The sequence below is a fragment of the Panthera pardus genome, unplaced genomic scaffold, assembly GCF_024362965.1.
Source record: "Panthera pardus isolate Hobbes unplaced genomic scaffold, ASM2436296v1 HiC_scaffold_10, whole genome shotgun sequence".
Lineage (NCBI taxonomy): Eukaryota > Metazoa > Chordata > Mammalia > Carnivora > Felidae > Panthera > Panthera pardus.
Window position 1 is genome coordinate 62,894,130 of NW_026526655.1, and position 23,448 is coordinate 62,917,577.

General features: G+C 35.3%; 1 protein-coding gene across 4 annotated transcripts in view; it reads right to left on the reverse strand.

Moving 5' to 3' along the window:
* The window catches only part of PPIG (peptidylprolyl isomerase G), a 45,827-nt gene that overhangs the window by 5,839 nt on the left and 16,540 nt on the right, over positions 1 to 23,448 (reverse strand). For all 4 annotated transcript variants that reach the window (XM_019458926.2, XM_019458943.2, XM_019458934.2 and 1 more), the window contains 8 exons: positions 23,310 to 23,354; positions 21,936 to 22,023; positions 16,641 to 16,670; positions 16,411 to 16,550; positions 5,578 to 5,791; positions 4,389 to 4,556; positions 2,648 to 2,735; positions 61 to 197 (listed from right to left, as the gene is read on the reverse strand). In XM_019458926.2, coding sequence (XP_019314471.2) covers positions 61 to 197; positions 2,648 to 2,735; positions 4,389 to 4,556; positions 5,578 to 5,791; positions 16,411 to 16,550; positions 16,641 to 16,670; positions 21,936 to 22,023; positions 23,310 to 23,354 — 910 coding nt within the window. The remainder of the gene's footprint in view (positions 1 to 60; positions 198 to 2,647; positions 2,736 to 4,388; positions 4,557 to 5,577; positions 5,792 to 16,410; positions 16,551 to 16,640; positions 16,671 to 21,935; positions 22,024 to 23,309; positions 23,355 to 23,448) is intronic.

A 23,448-nucleotide genomic window follows, 5' to 3' on the forward strand; every position in this document is an offset into this window, starting at 1 on the left:
TATGCATAAGAGTAAAAAAATACTTGTCACTACATTTGAAATAATATAGTTAAATCTTACTTATCCCCTTTGATCCATCTTTCACCACTTGATACCCTCATCCTTTGTGCTCTCTGCATCTCTTGCCTCCAATGTGGAGGAGTCTCACTACGTCTGAAACGATCCCTTGATCTGGATCTAGAAGGAGTTCGGTAACGCTTAAGAAAATAAAAAGGGAAAAAAATTAACATATAAAAATATAAAAGCACTGCAATAATACCTGAAGTATATACATTTCTAGGTTCAAGTAAAATGTCTGGTATTTCTTATACCCTCTATAATAACTAAAATTTCCCAATTTTCAGGTATGAAACCAGTGAGGTGAAAATACTTTAAACAGACACTCATACTGTAAATTCCCAATAAAAAGCATTAGCCACACAAACTCTAGCCACTTACGTCCTCTCTGTAGAACTGTCCTATTTAAGTGATACTACTATCAAGTAGAACCCTTACAAGTTGCCAAGTTCCAATTTGGAAATATATATTCTTGATGTGTCAAAGCAAACATTTCCCATATTATGAGAAAAACTGAGTAAATGCACTGATGTTCATTTATTCCACCAATATGTACTCAGCTCTTAGAATGGTCTACCATGTATTGAGGAAACTTTAGTGAGCCAAGACATATCTGGATTTTGGTCTTTTAGAAATTGTATTCTACAAGGCTAGGAAACCCACAGACAGATATATAATCACAGATACTAATAAGCATAAATGCAGCTATAATTAGAATCAGTGTAAAAGAAGTACAAGGTGCTCACAGAATATGTAACAGAGAGATCTGGCTTAGTACAGGGAAAGTTAAATATAACTTAAAAAGCTGAAAACTAACATGTATGAGGTATGAGAAGTTACAAAGGCAAGGGTAATGAAAAGGAAGTAAAAATGAGAATGGATGGGTAAGGAAGAACATGTGAAGCATGAAAAATATGATATCTGAAGGTTCTGAGACAGGAAAAATAGCATTTGTTAGAAATGATCACAAGATAGATAAGTATGGCTGAAGATAAAAACTGTAAGGGAAGGTAGTACTCGAGAGCACTGATAAGGTAAGCAAGGGCTAGATTTTGTGAGGTCTCACAGGCCATGGTAAAAATTGTAGATTTACCCTGAGATCAATGGCAAAGGAGTGATATAATCAGATTTTCATTTTTAAATGACTATTCTGGATGCTGTTTAGATAAAGAATTGTTATCAATGATTCTCCAAATGTGATCTAGGGATCCCAAGACTCAGGGGATCTGTGAAGTCAAAACTATTTTCATCAGTGAATCATGTTACTTGCCTTTTTCACTTTCGTTCTTTCATTATCGTACGGGGGAGTTTTCCAGACTACCCGACATTTTAGTATCTTTGCTTTCATTGCTAATGATATGTGTGCTTATACATTTCTACATTTTTAATAGTTCTTGGTTTTAATTTCTAAAACAGTAAATATAGATAGATATAATCCACATTACAAAATCTTTGGGTCCAAGACCCTAAGACAAAAGAAAGTTTGAGAGCTGCCATGAGAACAGTTAGAAGGCCACTTACAGTTCAGAGAATATACAAAGGTAAACTAAATTAAGGTGTGGGAGTAGAGCTTGAGAGAAACAGATGGATTTCAAAGTATTGAGAAGGTTGAACTGACAGGATTTGGTGATGGACAGCAGAGAAATGAAATCATTCTTGGGCTTTAAGTAACTACACAGGAGGTGGTATCTGTCACCCGGAACACGAACCTAAGGGAGAATTACGCCTAAAGAGGAACTGCTTATGCTCAGGATTATATATGCAGAGTTTGAGGTGTCTGTGAGGCAACTCGCCAGCTGTCAGATAAACCCTGGTACCAGAAGAGCAAATGAGAATTATCAATATATGGTAGCCACTGAAGCCATGAGAGCGATGAGACCACCAAGGAGCAGGTGCACAACGAAAAGAGTTGGAACCCATGATACTACACTATTAAAGGCTAGCTACTGAAGTATGAACTGGCATTGGAAATTCAAAACAGACTGGCCAGAGACAGAAAGAAAATATGATGGAAGCAAAGGGCAAGAGTATTACAAGGAGGGAGATTAAGTAAGACAAAGACTGAAAGGACTCGCTGGATTTTGTGACATGTAGCTGACCATATAGCAAGTGCTATTTTCAACAGAACAGTAGAAGACAAACTGAAACAGTTTAGGAAGCAGGAAATGAGTAGGAAGTGAAGAAATAATAAACCAAGTATAGCTCGGTTTCTAAAAAGTTTTGAAAGCACAAGATATTTAAATTCTGATAGGGAGAATCCAGTAAAGAGAAAGAGAATGAGATATAAGAACCAGGTTAATTTTTATGAATTTTTAACAAGATTAGCAATACAGTGGTCAGGAAGTAACATGGGGGCACAAAACACTGACTTCATTTTACACTGTGTACATGTAAAATCTACTAATATCCCATGCATTTTCAGTTTAGAAATACCAATATAAACAAGTTACTATAAAAAGAGAATATATAATTGAATATCCATATCTACTCTAAATTTTAGTTACTTATGTACAAAACAGTATTTAAGAAACACTCGAAGATTATGATAAATGCCAATATTATCAAGATTTTTGGGAAAAGAATCACCTACCCTTGGTCCTCTTCCTTTAATTTTCCTGCCAGACCTAGTAACTAAAAGTCGCCTCTGGTATGAAGCAGGCTGGGAGTTAGGTGGATTACTAGAAGGAAGCAAGGGAAAAATTAAAACATACAATTTTATAAAAATGAATCTAGAAAATTTGGCTTTATGGATCTAAACTAATTTAAAAACTTAAAAATCAGTAGTTCTCAACCAGGAATGTTATCAATTCCTAGTAGGTATCTGGAAAAGTATGGGAGCATTTTTCAACTGTCAATGACTAGAGAGTGCTACTGGTACTTAGAGCCACGAGTCAGGAATGCTAAAGTCTTATAGTGCACGAGGATGAAGAACTAACTATTCTGCCCGCAAATGCCAGCTGTGTGCTGAGGAACACTGCTATATAACCATTTTTAAGATGAAATAAACTTGACAGGGGACGCCTGGGTGGCTCAGTCGGTTAAGCGTCCGACTTCAGCTCAGGTCACGATCTCACGGTCCGTGAGTTCGAGCCCCGCGTCGGGCTCTGGGCTGACAGCTCAGAGCCTGGAGCCTGCTTCCGATTCTGTGTCTCCCTCTCTCTCTGCCCCTCCCCCGTTCATGCTCTGTCTCTCTCTGTCTCAAAAATAAATAAACGTTAAAAAAAAAAAAAAAACTTGACAGTGTTAAGGAAAATCAACACAAGAGTTCATATAGCTCAGCATTGGTTGGATGCCACTGAGAGAACAATTTTAAAACTATCTTATTCCAAAGTAGCTTATAATCCCTTAAGCATTTGTTCACTGTTAAAAGAACTACAGAGAAGAGTAATTAATGAGAAGTAAGCAGACACAAGCTGATGTGAATTAACAAAACGTTTACACCATGGTTTAGTACCACAGTTTACATCAAAAAGGGAAAACTGTTTTCAAAAAATAATGAGTTAATATTTAATTAGCATAAACAATACACATATAAGTTATGTTTTGAAAAGTTGACTGTAAAGTAGTTCAAACATTTTCTCAGCAATATTTGTTTCCTTAAAAATATTCTTTCTTAACACTTGAGGAAAAATTAACTCAATCCAATCCATCAAGGTTATCTCAAGTTTCACACAACTAAAACTTTTTTTTTTTTTACACTAAGACTTATTTTTATATTTTTACTGTAGTGTGAAAGTATAGGGGAGATACTCTGAATTTTATTACTTTTATAACAACAAATTTCTAGTCATAAATAAGAAAAAGGTCTCAATCTTTTTTCGGTTTTTGCACATAATTATTAAAATGATTTATAAAGAATCAAAAAGCCTACTAATACTAATTACATGAATTTATGGAGAAAAATCTTCGAAGAAGTTCTATATGATATCAATTTTCATTACTAGAATACTATAAATTAGACATGGAAAACAGCCTTTTTGCCCTATTAAAGGTTCTTACTTTTTTAAAAGTAAAGTTTAATATATTCAAATAACACAGTAAGCTTGTTTTAAATGGAATTGAAGTGGAATTGGTACACATCTTTTTGGTATCTGCACTGCTTACTTTTTAGAAAGTAACTTTTTACTCAAAATCTGTTTGAATTATTCAGTCAGTTTATCTTATCAGCTATGTAGTTATTAGCAAAAAGGACCTTTGTTAGCATTATCCTATTAAAAATATTTCAATGTTGGGACAAGGTCACCAATTAAATCCTGTTTAAAGTAAGACTTAAAAAAAAGTTCGATTATGAAGAGTGCAGGGCACTCTATAAGATATACACATTCACGTACCACTCTCTCTCTCTCTCCCTTTCTCTGTTTTTCCTTTCTTTTTCATCCGCTTTAGGGGGACTTTTTCTCATTAGGAATCGATTTTCAGGTATAGGAGGGATCTCTTCTGGACGGACAGTAGACTGCGGTTGTGCTTCAAGATTTTCAGTCTCACTTTCACTAGATGCGCTTAACAGAAAACACACAAAACAAATTCCATTTGGTTATTATGCACTTGTCCCAAATTTCCAACTGTTGGGATTTCTTTCCTTTTTAAGAAGTCACAATACATATGCCAACCTGCCCCCAACTGCAAAGATTCAATTACAAAGGGAAAAATCCTCCTTCATTCCTCTGATAAACCAACCCAAAACCCAAACCAACTGTTTCCATTATCACATTCTCAGAAAGTATTTTCCAATAAAATGGTTCTAAAATATGGAACTCCATTGGCACTGTACTCTGATAAATTTAAAAGTTAAAAATGTAGGTAAAGAAATTAATTGCTTTAAAAGCAAAAGACATATTAAGACATGTTTTAGTACAAACATAGATTATTTCAGACAAAACAGAAAAGAAAGTAAATGCACTGACATTATTTGCTTTTACTCTTGTGCTATCATAGCAACAAAAGAAATAAAGGACTAAAAAAGCAAGACAGATTGTTACAAACAATAAAGACAATAATCACTGGTTTCCTGCAATTCTCACTAATCCTCTATTCCTCCTATAAAACATAAACCTATGAACCCAAAAGATCATTTCACTAAGTTCAGAGAAACAACTGAATTGAATGGTTTTACTGAAAATGGAAATGAATGTACCTAAATTTAATCTATAGACTATAGAATCAAAATGGTCTTACACTTGGGGCACGTGCGTGGCTCGGTCGGCTAAGCATCCAAACTTTAGCTCAGGTCATGATCTTGCAGCTCATGGGTTCAAGCTCTACGTTGGGCTCTGTGCTGACAGCTCAGAGCCTCCTTCGGATTCTTGTCTCCCTCTCTCTCTGACCCTCCCCTGCTTGCTCTCTGTCTCTCTCAAAAGTAATAAATAAATATTTTTAAAGAATGGTCTTCTACTTCATGGTATGGAGTATTTCTCACTATTTTCATATTGCCATATAATCGATCCAAAATCCCAATAGATTTACTTACAAACAGAAGGGAATAAGAATATAAAGCCTGTATTATAAAAGTAAAGTTAAAACCTTTTCTTGCTTTTCTTTCGCTTCTTCTTTTCTTTCTTGTGTTTTCGGGAATTTTTCCTATGTTTCTTTTTTCTTTTTTTTGATTTCTCTTCAGAAGCACTTTCTGAATCAGAAGAATCGGAAGAGGACTGAGAATCACTTGAGCTATCTGAGTCACTAGATGAGGAGGATGATGATGATGATGACTTATGTCTTTTCTTTTCTTCTTTCTTAGCTTTAATAAAAAACAAAAAGGTTTTTGGTCAACACTTTTTAGACAGAAATTTAGATTTGCTGCAGATCCTCACTAAGTCCAGTACTTAACACTTAGCTCATCCAGCTATCTGAACTGAGGGGTACAGGAAAGGAGTCAAGATTTAGGGTTAGAATACAGGTCTCTGGATTCACAGATCAAAGTTGATCTACTACACTAAGGAACTGGAAAAATAACAGGTCTAAAACACTAATCTTAGGAAACATTTGAAGGATTGTTTCTAAAAAGCACAGAATTATTTAAGAGTCCAAGATTCTAATCTTCTTGTGGTTTTTTACTTTTTATCTTATTACCAAGATTAGAGATAGAACTGTAGAAGAGAAATAACACATACAAAAAAATATTCCACATGAATGTGGAAAATAAGAAACATGACTCCGCTGACATTGGCTGGTTTCAATGCCTGAGCATTCCTCTGATGATTAAGAAATTTAGCTTAGTTGAAGAGCAGACTCAGCATAGAGGGCAGTCATTTACCAATGGTTAATAACTAGGATTTGGTGTCTCTACAAAAAGTAATTTCAAATTGAAATTTTATTTTCATTGAAATGGATTCCCAAACTCAACGCTTTAAGGACTAGGCACCTTAACATAAATAAGTGAGGTTAACCAGGTGTGCTACAACAAGAACTGGGTAAATATAAGACAAACCAAATAGAGTTTGACTCCTCTAAAGGTATTCTAATTCAAACCACGGTGGACTTAAAGTGAAATCAGGCCAAAGATGGGACAACATCAATATATGGAGAACTATAATAAACTGGAACACATCAAACATATTAGAATCCATCAGTTCATATTGGTAAATAAAGTATAAAGCATTTACTTGTTTTTCCTTATATAAACTGTGCCACAGGCTAAACAAACAGTAGATGAAAGGAAGATGCTCTTTATCACAAGTTTTCCAAAGAATAAATGAAGCAGGAGTTTGCCTCTAACTACAAAGTTATATGAAATGGATAAAAAAAACATTACATAACAAAGATGCAATCAGTATAATCCATTGTGTGCAATAATGGGAAACACTACAGGATAAATGACCTAGCTTGTACAACAAAAAATCTCAAGGAAACATAAAGGGGATGGTAGAGGGAATCTATTAAAAACAAAATTAAAAGAATCTTACAACCCCCATGTCTGAACCTTACTTGGATTCAAATTCAAATATTAAAAAAAATAACATTAATGAAATAATTAGAAATTTGAACAGTCAGGAATATTTAGAAATATAGATAGGTGTACGTGTGTATGTGTATACCTATGACCACAATTTTTTTTAAAGAATAATTTTATGGATCAAATAATGAAAAAATTATTGATTAAATGTTATGCCTAGAATTTGCTTTAAACTACCAAAGGGAGGGGGTCGTGGGTGGCTCAGTCAGTTAAGCACACAACTTCAGCTCAGGTCATGATCTCGCGGTCTGTGGGTTCAAGCCCTGCGTCAGGTTCTGTGCTGACAGCTCACAGCCTGGAGCCTGCTTCGGATTCTGTTTCCCTCTCTCTCTGCCCCTCACCGGCTCGCTTGTGCACACATGCTCTCTCTCAAAAATAAACAAACATTAAAAAAAAATTTTTTTTTTAAATAACAAAGGGAGAGATGACCAGGATATAAGTAAAATGAGGTTGGCCATGACTTAATTGTTGGAAGGTGGGTAAATGAACACTGTTGTTTGGTTATAGTACTTCAACCATTTTGTATATGTTAATATTTTCCATGATAAAAAAATATCAGAGGACAAAGAAAACACATCTTTGGACTACTGGTTGTTTATAGACCTTAACTGAAAGGGTTAACTGCTGGTTTATAACTTTTCCTTTAGCCTCAGGAACACCTGAGGCACAAGTGCCATATCATTCTTGAAACCCTCAACTCAGAATTCATAGGAGTGTACTAATTCCAAGATAAATGACAACCGGTCTGAAATTACTATGTCCTTTACCAAGGACTTGCAGTTCACTGCCAAAATAATTTTTCCAGTACCAATGAATGCTAACACATTGGAGAATGGGTACAAGGTATAAAAGGTGAAGGGACACCAGGTAATGGTTTCATCACACAGCCATGTTCCTCTGGATCATGAAAATAACAAGTGTGAGATGCCTGGGACATACACAAGCTCTGCCTGGAAATCATGAGATCTCCACTATGTTGTTGCTGTATAAACTGTTCTGTTTCCTGTCCGGTGTATCTTTTTAACTTTTCATTTTCTGAAAAGTTTGAGAGACAGAGTGCAAGCAGGGGAGGGGCAAAGAAAGAGGGAGACACAGATTTTGAAGCAGGCTCCAGACTCTGAGCTGTCAGCACACTGCTCAATGTGGAGCCCAAACCTATGAGCTGTGAGATCATGACATGAGCCAAAGTTTGCTGCCAAACTGACTGAGCCACCCAAGCGCCCTTGGTATTATCCTTTCTTAAAGGAAAATAAACTTAGTGCTGAATGAAGTCTATTTTGTCTCATGAGTTCAATTGTTAACCTGAAGCCAAGACTACTACTGTTGAGGCAGAATAGGTATCTAAACATCTACTTATATATACTACAAACCTGAGAGATGGGTGGGTGGCCACGGGTAATCAAACTTAAAACAACTGAAGGAATAAATTAATAATAAGTAACTCTAAATAAAAATTTAAGAGCACATAATAGGCAAGCAAAATAAAAATATCCCATATAAATACAGTAATGCTTTAATTGATTACCATGATTACTAGCTCCAACCTATATTTTGCAATGAGATTCTTTCCTATGAGAAATATACTGCAGTTGGTTTATTTAACAAACAAGCCTATTCTCCCCACCAAATGTACTGAATATATTTCAAATAACCATTATTTAGTTCACACATGACTTTTCAAGAAAACATCTGAGCGAAGCAAGATATCACAACAATACGAAATGCCGGAACTATTTGTATGGTAATATAATCTGCCTGAATACCAGATGACATCTGCTATACAAGGAAAATAAACTGTGTTTTAGGAAAAACGCCCTGGAAGAGAACTTAGAAAGCTCTAAGGTTAAAAAGGTGTCCTCTTCTGATGTTTGTCAATATTACTTTTTAAGTGAAATTTAGTTTACATGTACCTTTCCTATGATCTGCTCAGAAAAGGAGAGAAAATGACTGAGAAAGAAATGGCAAGTTAAAGAAGAGTAAAAAGGCAAAAAATAGAGACATGACAAAATCAGTATTAGTTCTAACAAAATGTATCTGGATTCTCAAAATCTGTGTTAAAACTAAAATAAAAATATGATTTAGGCACTTTGAGAATCTTACTGAAACTTTATCCTTCTCAGATCAGTAAGTACAGATGACCAAACCCCTGTACAGTCAAAAATCCACATGTAATTTTTGACTCCACAAAAACTTAACTGCAAACAGCCTGTTCGAGTAACATATTTTGTATGTTAATGGATTATATACTGTATTCCTAAAATAAGCTAGAGAAAAATATTAAGAAAACTGTAAGGAAAGAAAACACATTTACAGTACTGCACTGTATTTATATATTAAAAAAAAAATCCATGTATAAGTGGAACCATGCAGTTCAAACCTGTACACGTGTTCACAGGTCAACCATATGTTTAACTGAACAGTATATAGATCTATACCCACCATGATGCCAGGATACAAAGATAAAGAATAGTAGAGTTTATGGGGAAATTCCATAATAAACTCATAAGACATGCACCTTCCCTCACAGAGTTTAGAATCTATTTAGAAAGTAAGACCAAGAAGTGTGAACTCAATAGCAAACAGCATCAGAAAATATACATGTAAGTCCTAAGTGTTCTAAAAACTCTGACTATAGGGGCACCTGGGTTGAGTGTCCAATTTTGGCTGAGGTCATGATCTCATAGTTTGGGGGTTTGAGCCCCATGTCAGGATCTGTGCTAACAGCTCAGAGCCTGGAGCCTGCTTCAGATTCTCTGTCTCCCTCTCTCTCTGCCCGTCTCCTGCTTGCACTGTTTCTCTCTCTCTGAAAAATAAACACTAAAAAATGTATATATATAAAAAAAGAAACTGACTATAAATTGTATATATATGGATTTAGAAGAGAGTATAGTCAATAAGGAAAAGAGTAAAGTAGAAAGGCTTTGAAGAATTACAGTCAGTTCCACTGTTATACAACCTATGTATTCCTATAAATCACTGTGCTATATATGAAAAATTGCACAAGAAAAACCACATGGCTTATGGGAAAAATGGGGAAAGGGGCGCAAAATTCAAACTTCATCAATGATACATAAAAAAGAATAAGAAACTAATAAAAATAGCAGCAGAGTTTTACACATGTTAAATGGTTAAGAAATACATAAATATGTGGGAACGCAAACTGGTGCAGCCACTCTGGAAAACAGTATGGAGGTTCCTCAAAAAACTAAAAATAGAACTGCCCTATAATCCAGTAATTCCACTACTGGGTATTTACCCAAAGAATATAAAAACACAAATTCAAAAAGATATATGCACCCCTGTTTACTGCATCATTATTTACCATAGTGAAATTATGGAAGCTGCCCCCACTGATAGATGAATGGATAAAGATGTGGTATATGCACAATGGAATATTACTCAGCCATAAAAAAAGAATGAAAACTTTTCATCTGCAACAACATGGATGGATCTAGAGGATATTAATACTAAGTAAAGTAAGACAGTCAGTGAAAGACAAATACCATATAATTTCACTCACATGGAATTTAAGAAACAAAACAACGAACAAAGAAAAAAGAGACAAACCAAAAAACCCCTTATAAGACTATAGAGAACAAACTGATAGTTACCAGAGTGGGACAGGATGGCTGAAATAGGTGAAAAGGATTAAGAGTACACTTATCATGATGAGTACTGAGTAACGTACAGAGTTGCTGAATCACTAAAACTAATATATCAATCAATCAAATGGCGAAAGGAATTTCTCCAAATAGAAAGGAAATAACAGAAAGTGACTTGGAATTTCAAAAAGAAAAAACAATAGAATGAGTAAAAGATAAGGGATAAAGGAATGAAATCAGTTCATATAAATGGTTCTTAAATTAAAAGATGTTGACATCAGTGATGCCTGGGTGGCTCAGCTGGTTAAGCAACTGACTCTCAATTTCAGCTCAGGTCATGATCTCAGTTTGTGAGACTGAGCCCTACACTGCGGTCTGCACTGACAGCACAGAGCCTGCTTGGGATTCTCTTTCCCCACTTCTCTCTCTGCCCCTGCCCTATTCTCTCTCTCAAGATAAATAAAACTTAAAAAAACAAAACAAAACAAAACAAAACCCTAACCTATTAAGGCTGGTAAAGATTACAAGTTTGGTTGGGCCACCTGGGTGGCTTAGTTGGTTAAGCATCTTGACTTCGGCTCAGGTCATGATCTCACGGTTCATTGAGTCAAGTCCCATGTCAGGCTCTGTACTGACAGCTCAGAGCCTGGAGTCTGCTTTGGATTCTGTGTCTCCCTCTCTCTCTCTCTGCCCCTCCCCTTCTTGCCCTCTGTCTCCCTCACTCAAAAATAAACAAACATTAAAAAAAAAAAAAAAAAAAAAAAGATTACACAGAGTTCGGCAATACGTGGCTTTGCAAAGTATATAAGGGTAATTTATTGTCTAATGTTTATTTTTTTTTTGAGAGAGAGAGAGAGATAGCATGAGCAGGAGAGGGCAGAGAGAGAGAGGGAGACACAGAACCCAAAGCAGGCTCCAGATTCTGAGTTGTCTGCATAGAGCCTGACATGGGGCTCAAACTCACACACCATGAGATCATGACCTGAGCCAAAGTCAGACGATTAACCGAATGAGCCACCCAGGTGCCCCAGAAGGTAATTTATTTTCTTATATTCATTGTCAGTGTCTACCAAAATTACAAATGCATGACCCCTGTAGTCTATTAATTCCACTTTTAAGAATTTATTCTATGTGACCAAAATTCACATACATTTAGACCAATATACAAAATGTGGGAATGAAAATTGATGGGCAGAGATTGGAAGAAGACTTTTCATTGACTGACTATCCTTTTTGGCCTCTAAATTTTCAACCAAATTAATATATTAAATGTTAAAAACTGTAGATATTTTAAAACTTCCAAATATGACAATAATGGGATACTGCCAAAAAAAACAAACAAAAAACCCTACTACTTGCCTTACCACTTACACAAAATCTATTTCAAAGTATCTGTAACAAACATTTAAGTATCCTTAAGGTAAAAATGAAACACTACCTAAAGCAAAACCACAATGCAAGTTAAAAATCATAATGGATGAAAACAAATAACAAAGAATAACACTTTAAACTTGTGGGCCATTTCTGGATAGTTTTTTAGATTATGTGATTTGCTTATCACTATGTAAAAGAATTTCCTAAACCTATTCACTGACCTTTTGGGAGGGTGGGGTAGGGTACAGTGTGATCTTTTTTTTTTTTTTTTAACGTTTATTTTTGAGATAGAGACAGAGCATGAACGGGGGAGGGTCAGAGAGCGAGAGAGGGAGACACAGAATCTGAAACAGGCTCCAGGCTCTGAGCTGTCAGCACAGAGCCTGACACCGGGCTTGAACTCACGAACGAACCGCAAGATCATGACCCGAGCCGAAGTCGGACACTTAACCCACTGAGCCACCGAGGCGCCCCACAGAGTAATCTTATTAATGAGGTACTGATTCTACTAGTATGATAAAGTAAAACAAACTCCAGAACATTTTGCTTGTAAAGATTTCAGGTAAAAAAAAAAAAAAAATGCTGCCTTATTCATTTTATTTGAGATCTACAGATTTTATATCAATGAATTTCACATGAAACCTTTATATTGAAGGCAATTTCTAGGGCATCACCAAATAGGATAGAATAAAGAATAGAACTATTCCTAAAATAGGTCTCCTTTAGGTATTTTCATTTCATATTACTGGTCTCATCTCCTAGATAGTTTCTAAGTTTAACATCCCACTATCTTCCAGCACAAGTTCCATCATCACTGCTCCTAATTCCAGGTTAAGAACAATGAATGGGATCCTCTTACTATATAAATGAATCTCTGGTGTTCTTTACCGTCTCCTGAGTACAAGATTCACTGACTGTTTCCCCCATTCTGTTTTTTTTGTGTATTGCCAGGCAATGTTTCCTACCACATACAGGCAAAACTTCTACTCATACAACTATCTATTGTATATTCATCTGTAACTCAGCACTTGTGTTTCTGTAATATAAAACTCTATGTAATATAGCAATGGCCCCATCTCTTATTGCATGGTCAAGGTGTGTACAGACCTCTCTTTTAACCTGAGGTCATGCCAACTCCTGGAAAATCAGTAAGCAGCTTGACTTAAGTAGTGATTTCATTCTTTGGTGGTCTATGTTCCATCCTCCATTCTGTCCCTTGACAGCCTCTACAGAAATGCAGTTTTTATTAGCCTCCAGTGTTCCATTCCTACATGTGTTGGAAGGTTCTTTTTCTTAACTCTGAACCTTCTCAGGTATATTCAAATAGCTACAAAAAACAGAATTTCCAATTCTGCAACAGCAAAAGGGATAAAGGCCCAAGAAGATTGCCCAGACTCACCAAGACCATATACAGGTGGGCCCAGACAGTCAGAATTCTTCAGAAGTCTTTTTGTTTTCTTTCAGGAAGTTAGAAAAAGAAAAAAAAAGATTCTGTATTTATTTCTTTTTAAACTGGGGTGTAAATCTCTCAAACAAGATTTTAAATATAATGATGAACACCACAGTGTTGCATAAAGCTTTCTGACTGTTTCCAATTTAAAGCTGTAAGGAGGCCATCAAACTTACAAATTGGATGTGAGACACAGCTCTGCCTAAAAAAAGATTATATAGATGCATGACAAAATCCATTCTGACCAATGTTCTGAATAGTAATTAAAGGACTGCAGGGTAATAGGTTCCAAACTTTGTGACTTCAAATATAAAGATCTTTTCATATTTCCACAGTATAGACCAGAACAGGGTAGGCATGGGAGTATGGCTTAAAACACACTTGACCTTTACATGAACTCCTGGGCAGACACTAATAAAGGGCCAAATGTTCCCTCCCCACCTGCTAAAACTGATAAGGGCAAGGTATGCTTCCTTAGCAAGAGTTTGAGGGACACACAGTAGGACACTACATCAACTTTCAGCACAACTGTCTGGTCACAATGGCATCAGCAAAATTAGCATTTATTTCTACATGTGAAAATACATTATGAAGACAAATAATAACATACAAAGAGTGCACTCATTCACTTTCTCATTCTTTCAGCAATAATTCAAACACTGACCTTTTATTACTAAAAGAATGTTTACACCAAATTTATTAGAAAATCTATGCTTACGGTTTAAAATGTGCATTTATTACCCCAATTTCTTTCTAAATATATATACCACAGTATCCTTAACTTTTATAAGCAGAGAATATATCCTAACACAAGAGACCTTAAAGAGGCACAAGAGACATAAAGTACAAGAAAAAACCCAAGTTTTTAGTAGAAAATAAAAGATAAAAATTTCCTAGATGATGTGAGAAGAAATAATGCCTTAAACGAAAATATTCCAATGATACTAACAGTCTTAAGGATTAAGTATCAGTATCAGGGTGTAAAATTTGCAAACATTAATACACTGTTTTTGTTTTTTTTAATGTAAGATACTCAGTAACATCTCATTCTTCACTGGATCTTCACAAACACAAAACATATATTATACATGTTGTTTGTACATAAAGATAGACAGCCAGCCTTATGAATACCAGCAAGTTATATAAACAGTCCCATTATGAGCTGCAGCATATTCCTGCAATGGTTTACAAAGTATATATATATTTAATATGATAGAGAAGAAAATTATCAGAATCGAAGTGGAATACAGAAAATAGAAAATTAAAAAAATAAGCTTCTATGACTAGTTTGGGTGTTTTTAAATTAAAAGAAAACAAATGTGCCTATTTCTTAAAATTTTTTTTTTTTCAACGTTTTTTATTTATTTTTGGGACAGAGAGAGACAGAGCATGAACGGGGGAGGGGCAGAGAGAGAGGGAGACACAGAATCGGAAACAGGCTCCAGGCTCCGAGCCATCAGCCCAGAACCTGATGCGGGGCTCGAACTCACGGACCGCGAGATCGTGACCTGGCTGAAGTCGGACGCTTAACCGACTGCGCCACCCAGGCGCCCCAAATGTGCCTATTTCTAAATGACACAAAGGAAATCAGTATACCTAAAACTTGAGAACAGAATGTTCTACTTAGGGCAATTCTGAAAAGAATGTTAAAGACTTTAATGAGTTAGCAATACATAACAGAAAAGGCTCTAAATCTGGAGCCAGCAAGCTTGGGTTTGAAGCTTAGTTCCCTGCTGTGGTAAAAACCTTAATCTTCTTGACTATCCTCATCTGTAAAATGGGAGAAATTAGTACAGAGTTATTGTAAGGATCAGAATGGATTATAGGGGCACCTAGGTGGCTGAATTGCTTAAGTGTCAGACTTGTGACTTTGGATCAGGTCATGATCTCAGTTTGGTTGTGCGATGGAGCTCCGCGTGCATCTGTGCTTGACAGTATGGAGCCTGCTTGGGATTGTCTGTCTCTCTCTCTCTCAAAAATAAATAAATTAAAAAAAAAAAAAAAAAAAAGAAAAGAAAAGATTATAGATGACTCTCACATTCGTTAAACATGAAAAACTAAGTATGGATACTATTCCCTAGACTAGTAAGAACAGGAAGAATACAGTCCATTTATTATTTTATTGTTTTCTACACAGGTAATCTCACCCCATTAATTTTAGGGTAATGAAGGACCCAATATTTGTCAAAAATAATGGCAGTTACGTATTTCACATATATAATATAAACACTTAAAACATTAAGTAAACAAAAAAATATTAAGTAAACAAAGTTCCATAATATCATACCAAACTATTGGTCATGTTAATTTCAAATGTTCTGGTCTAAGTAAAGAAGTTTCTCAAATATTCCAAATACTTCTGAATCTCAGTAGTGCATAAAGGGAAATAATTATTCCCTTTAGTTTCTTTATGTTATTCTCTTCAATTGTCATCGTTCCCTCACTGTGTCTTTCTCTAGAAGAGTATTTATTTACCATGCTATTTATACAACTACAGTTAAAAAACAAAACAAAACCCCAAAACAAAGTGGAAGGAGAAGGATAAATTATAGCAAATTAACAAGAAGGGAGAATTAGAGGGGCACCTGGGTGGCTCAGTCGGTTAAGCGTCTGACTTTGGCTCAGGTCATGATCTTATGGTTTGTAAGTTCAAGCCCTGTGTTGGGCTCTGTACTGACAGCTCAGAGCCTGGAGCCTGCTTCGGATTCTGTGTCTCCCTCTCTCTCCGCCCCTCCCCCGCTCACACTGGGACTCCCCCCCTCTCTCTCAAAGGTAAATAAACATTAATTTTTTTTTTTTAATGGGAAAACTAGATGACTCCGTGGTAAATGAACAAAGTGTGAAGATAAAAGACATTCAGAAAACACAAATGCCTCATATATATATTCACATTAGTATGAATTTCACACCAACAATTTAGAATGTCTCTGATCGTTTAGCATGCATAAGAATTATCAGAAATATGTGCTTGTTTTTACCTTTAGATTTGGGAATTAGCTCTCCACAACTGAGTATCCGCACCTCAGCAAATGGTTTGCTAGCTGCATCTGTTTTCTGATTTTCTATCTCTCTTACAACTTCTTGGCCAGATATCACTTGCCCAAAAACAACATGATGCCTAAAGAGTAAAGTAAAGATGATTAAATAAAAGCTTTTAATTTTAACATTAATTTAAAGTGGTCAAAAAATAAATTAAAATAATCTTTACCCATCTAAATGAGGAGTTGGCTTCGTTGTTCTTTGGAAGTCATCAGATAGAAGAATAAAAACAAAGTCAGAGAAAAACAAAGTTAGCATCTCTAAAAAGGAAAAGAAAATAACTGCATTGGAAACAAAGCTGCATACAAAGAAATCACACGCTATTTTAACATAATAGAATTTTATTACATTAACCTTAAGTCGAACAGAAAAAATTCAAGATGGCTTCTACATAATGTATTTTCAAAAACTCATTCTGATCATGAAAGTAATAACCACCCATTGTTGAGAACTTACACGTTAACTAAAGTTGACATTTTGGTGTTATTTCCATTCATCCACGTTTCTTGCATGTGCCTGGATTCTTACTGAACATGTAGAATGTTCTATGGTTTTTATAAATTCTATTGTATGAACAGACCACAATTTAACAAAAGATTCCACTAGTTTATGGGTTTGACAATAGTGCTTTTTCAACCTTAACATTTTAAACATTTAAAGCATAGATCAACTGCATAACTGTGGTTTTGTTTTCCACAGTTTCAGTCACCTATGGTAACCTGTGGTCAGTCCAGTCTGGAAGCAGATGATCCTCCATCTGACATACTATCAGTTCAAAAGTAACCTAACACTACACCACAATGCCTGTTATTCACCTCACTTCATCTCATCAGGTAGGCATTTTATCATCTCACATCATAAAAAGGGTAAGTACAATACAGTAAGAGATTCTGATAGAGACCACATTCATATAACTTTTGTTACAGTGTATTGTTCTTTTTGCTATTGTTGTTAATCTCTTATTATCCCTAAATTGTAAATTAAACTTTATCACAGGCATGTCTATATAGGAAAACATGTAATATATAGAGAGTTCAGTACTATATGAAGTTTCAGGCATCCACTGGGGGGAATCTTTGAAACGTACTTCCCGTGAATAAAAGGGGACTTACTGTATATATTCAGATGGGCCTCACATGTGTTCTGTTGACTAGAACAGAAATGGTCCATATAGTGTTTGTAAAAATTTTAATTAGTTGCCAACATTAAAAGTTTTGGATACTTTCACTCAAAAATCCAGAATTCAGACCTTCTGGAATGCCGGGCTGACTATCCCTATCTTTTTAATACATGGATTATCACTTTAGATTCTTGTCCCAGCAGGCTTTACTGGCTTATGTTACCGAAGATCCAAAGACCTTCGAGTTTATTTTCCCTGATATACAAACAAACTTCACATTGAAGAAATCTGGATTAAAACTTTTGACAAAATTCAAAATAAGCAAAAAGTCCTGCAAATGAAGTAATTTTGTAAAATCTTTTTTTCTACTCCACACCAAACTTAAAATCTTTGTAGTTAAGAAGATTGGTATTGGTGTAGAATGAAGATGGACACTGTATATCATTTATTATGTTAAAGAATCTTATCAAACAAGGCATTAGATGGGGTGCCTGGGTGGCTCAGTCGGTTAAGCGTCCGACTTGAGCTCAGGTCATGATCTCCTGAGTCATCAGTTGGGAGCCCCACACTGGGCTCTGTGCTGACAGCTCAGAGCCTGGAGCCTGCTTCAGACTCCGTGTCTCCCTCCCTCTCTGCCCCTCCCCCACCTGCACTCTGTCTCTCTCAAAAATAAACATTAAAAAAAGTTTTTGAAAAGGCACTAGAAATTTGGAAGAAGGAACACAATCTAAGCTAACCTTTAGTTAAAGCCCACATGATACTAATTAACAAAAATTCAAACATGTTCATGTATTTTCATAAGTTCACCTTACATGTAAAACTAACCCCTTACTGTTTTCTTCCTACAACAGATATGTTCACCTGAAGTTGCTTAAACTATTTAGAGATGTAAAAACCATTGTGTATACCCTATGTGTATTTGTATTACATGTTACATTCAACGTATACATATATTTTGTATCTAGATTTAGTCAAACCTCACTTCACAGATTCCATAACTTACAAATTCACTTCCTCACTAGAATTCATTTATAACCCCTAAACCAATACTCTGCGTTTTCATGGTCATTCTCGAATTGGTGAAAAAGTGTATTGAAGAGGAGCAGAAAAACGAGAACTCTTGTACAGTGCTGACAGGAATATAAAATGATGCAACTACTGTGGAAAATAGTTTAATGGCTCCTCACAGAGTTAACCATAGACAAATATTGCATGATTCTGCTTGTGGATCTAAAAAAAATTTTTTTAATGTTTATTTTTAAGACAGAGAGAGACTGAGCATGAGTGGGGATGGGGCAGAGAGGGAGACACAGAATGTGAAGCAGGCTGCAGGCTCTGAGCTGTCAGCACAAAGCCCAACGTGAGGCTCAAACTCACGAACTGTGAGATCATGACCTGAGCCGAAGTTGGACACTCAACCGACTGAGCCACCCGGGCGCCCCTGCTTGTATATCTAGAATAGGAAATTCATGGAGACAGAAAACAGAATAGAGGTTACCAGGGGCTGAGGGTAAAAAGAAATGGGTTTCTGGGACAATGAAACCATTTTGGAAACAGTGGTGACAGTGGCACAATATTGTGAATATAATTAATACCATTAAATTATACATTTAAAAATGATTAAAATGGCAAATTTCATATCACATATGTTGCCACAATAAAAAAGTTTAAGATTAAAAAACTGAAGTTGTCTCCTTTAAAAACAATAAAAACAAAACACAAGTTAAAGAAGGGTTACCTAGAAATTAAGAGAGATAAGGGAAAATCAACACATAGAGTGAAGATTCTGAGAATATACGTGAAGGATTACATAAACTTAACAGAAGTTTTGGATAGCACAGGAAGGGTTTTAATTTAAAAACAAACAAATGATAACAGTGTTGTTGAGGATCTGGTGACACTGGAACTTGCATACTATACTGTTGACACTAGAGTACATTATATAGCAATATATATATATAGAAAGACTTAAAAATATGTAAACATTTCACTAGTAAACTTCTAGCAACTTATGTAAAATAGTTAAAAATGCTTCAAACAATAGGTACAACAATGTTCACTGCAGCAGTTTGAAAACCAGGAAGCAAGCCAAATGTTCAAAATTTAGATAAATAAAGAGGGTCCTCGGTGGCTCAGTCAGTTAAGCATCCAACTCTTGATTTCAGCTTAGGTCATGATCTCACGGTTTTGTAGGTTCAAGTCCTGCATCAGGCTCTGCACTGATCCTGCAGAGCCTGCTCGGGATTCTCTCTCCCTCTCTCTGTCCCTCCCCTGCATGCTCACTCTCTTGGTCTCTCCCAGAATAAATAAATAAACTTAAAAAAAAATTAGACAAATAAAGCATAGTACATTCAACCAATGGATTCACGTATAGCTATCAAAATATTAATACTTAGCTATGTGCAGAGATTTATATTGTATCCAAAGTTGTTTATAGAGTATATGCAACATTTAGGTTACATTTTTATTGCAGAGAAAGACATTCTGGGGACAGGAATTTTTTCTTCTATTTATCTGTGTTCTTATTTTTCTACGACCAACATGATATAAATTGTTTTTATTTAAAAAATCAGGGGCGCCTGGGTGGCGCAGTCGGTTAAGCGTCCGACTTCAGCCAGGTCACGATCTCGCGGTCCGTGAGTTCGAGCCCCGCGTCAGGCTCTGGGCTGATGGCTCGGAGCCTGGAGCCTGTTTCCGATTCTGTGTCTCCCTCTCTCTGCCCCTCCCCCGTTCATGCTCTGTCTCTCTCTGTCCCAAAAATAAATTAAAAAAAAAAAAAAAAAAATCAGAAAGACAATTAATTGCCTTAAAAAGGCAATTAGTTGAATGAACTAGAGTCTATTCACACACTAGAGTAATATGCAGCTGCAAGATAAATGAAAAGGATCTCTATGAACTGATATGGAGTGATTTCCAGGATATATGGCTAAGTGAAACGAACAAAAAACACTGTATATAGTATGCTATCTGTTGTGTAAGAAAAAAAGGAAAATAAAAAAAATATATATGTATCTGTGCTTATTTTTGTAAAAAGAAATAGAGGAAGATAAGCCAGAAACTAATAAGGTTTGGTTACTAATATGGATGGATGGGAATGGGATGAAAAAATGGGGAATGGCAATGGAGTGAAAAGTTAGGTGGGAGCGATACTTAAGAGGTATTCTTTTTGAATCACGTTTTATAAACTTAAAAAAAAAAAAAAACTAAAACTAATCATGGTGAGAGAACAAAATATAATCATACACAAATCAACCTAACATATTTTGAGCCACAAAACCACACAAAATTCACACCAAAACCACACAAAATTCACACCAAAAGGCACTAATCTGAGCCACTTTTAAACACAGTATTTTAACTACATACCCTCGGTCTAAAAACAAAAATAACTATAAGTAAATAGCAACTCTAGTTAGTAGGTTACTTTTCATAGAATAGAATAGCAAGTTTTTAAATAGAATTCAGCAAATGGGTAGAAATTCTGAAGATAATGGGAGCCAGGTTTTTCACTATTGAAGACGGGAATTACAAATATGGAAGAGTAAATCACTGGAATAAGCCATATGGTGCTTACAGATTAAGTTCTTCTGAGACAAGGAGAGTCTATTGAGGAGGAGAGCAAATCTGTACCGATAGGACGTGATAAAAAATATGCACTGTTGAAGAGTCCTGCCCAAAACTTTTTGGGGTTCAGAATTGGAAGCATTAGCAGTACCCACTTTGGAGCTATAAATAATTTTTAGTAAGTACGCAAATTCACAAATATAGAATCTTTGAATAATGAGAATCAACTGCATTTCATTCTTTGTAAACAAGTAATTTATAAAGAGATACTCTGCAAATATTCTTATTATTAAATTTGTGCTCTAAATAGATAATTCTTTCCTCAATCAGTCATTATGGAGATGACTACAAAATGGTGACTTTTCTATCATTCCTTTTAAATTTATTAGCTGACATTCTACTAAGAAACAGCTTTGTCTTCTCCCTTGTTATTTATTCGTTTATTATTTATACCTGTACGGGCTGCTGGATTTCTATTTTATTTAATAATCTGATACTATCATTATTTATTTTGATGCTCAAATTTTCCTAATCTGGCCAGGGGGAACCTTACCCCTTCAGTCTGGCTCCTGTGTCGTTTTGACAAGTCTTCATCATTTGGAAACTTAAGCAGTACAGTTCAATTTCACTTTTAACAATTTTACTCTCTCCAACAATTCACTGTTCCCCTTCCTTCAAAAATTTTCCCCATTATGGATCCCTCTCCTATTTATTAGCAATCAATGAGAAATGACACACCAAAAAAGGGATATTTTAAATGATCACAGCATAAATACTTACATGAAGAACTGTGAACCGTTTGTGTCCTTCCCTCTGTTGGCCATAGACAAGAGAAATTCTTTGTTGTGTTTAACAGCAAAACTCTCATCTACAGAGAAGCGAAGTTTTCAGTTATATTATAGGCATAAACTCCAAAAAATTTCATTTTCACTCTTCATATCTTATTTTCATATGTGCTCTGTAGCACCAGACAAAATTTAGATAAAAGGTTAAAAGAAGAATCAAATATTAACCAATTCCTTCTTCCACCTTTTTAGATTAAAACATCTAATTTTCAATCCCTTGCTATAAATTCAAATACTATTATCACCCCCCCTTTCTTTCCATTTGCATTTACTTGTCTTTTATATCATTTTGGAAAAGACAACACAATTTTCTTTGCTTATTCAAACAAAAAAATAAAACGTTCCTAAAAAAGGAAGAGAAAGAAACCAGATAGGATTCTTTTACACTTCCTCTGTTTCTTTTCTGAGCACAAAAAAGCACATATGGTTATTTTAAGCACAGAGAGGCACTCATTAACTTAATCTCTGCCACAGCATCATTTATTGCAAAGAGTAGCTTGCTTTCCAATCTTGGATTCAAATATGAGAACCACCCAAGTAGAAAGTGAAATAAAATTTTACTGAATTCCTGAAGTGAAAAATATGAAATACGAAATTATTTCCACATTCATGTTTATAGTCTTTCAAATAATCTTCACATTAATAAAAAATTCCAGAGAGAAAATTTTAATTTGAGAAAAACATTATCCAAAGTTTAAAATATCAAAGGGATTTTTTTTTTTTAAGTGCACAGAAGGGGAGCCTGGGTGGCTCAGTTGGTTAAGCATCTGACTTATGGTTTCGGCTCAGGTCATGATCTCACGGTTTCTGGGTTCAAGCCCTTGCATCAGGCTCCACGCTGGCTTGGGATTCTCTTTCTCTTACTCTCTCCCTGTCCTTCCCCTGCTCATGCTCACTCTCTTTCTCTCTCAAAATAAATAAACTTAAAAAATAAACAAATAAAAAAAATGCACAGAAAAATGGACCCACTAAACATGTGAGTACTGTTAGTATGAAATATTGCTAAATCTGTTTTAATAAAGATTAAGGTTAAGCTGTGGAAGTGCCCAATCTAGCACTATAATTCTAAGACTTTATTATAGATCATTGAAACCCTTCAAATAATATGATGTATTAATGTTCTAAACACACAAAAAATCCTACCTCTATAAAAAGTCTATCATATAAATTTTTTCACAAAAAGATTAACTTTTGGATTCACTGACTGTAGTTGGATATTAGTATACTGTTTAATAATCTTATTGATTCAATAGAGAAAAATGAAATACAGAAAACATTAAAAATACAATTTAAATGTAAACATCTTTACCTTCAAAAAATCCTCCATAAATAGATTCCCCTCCTCGTCCATTCCCTAAGAATGAGAAACATGGACTCTTGAACTCCCAAGACAGTAATCTCTTTGAAGGCGCCACCTAAACAAAATGCTTCTTACAAAGTAGGTGCTT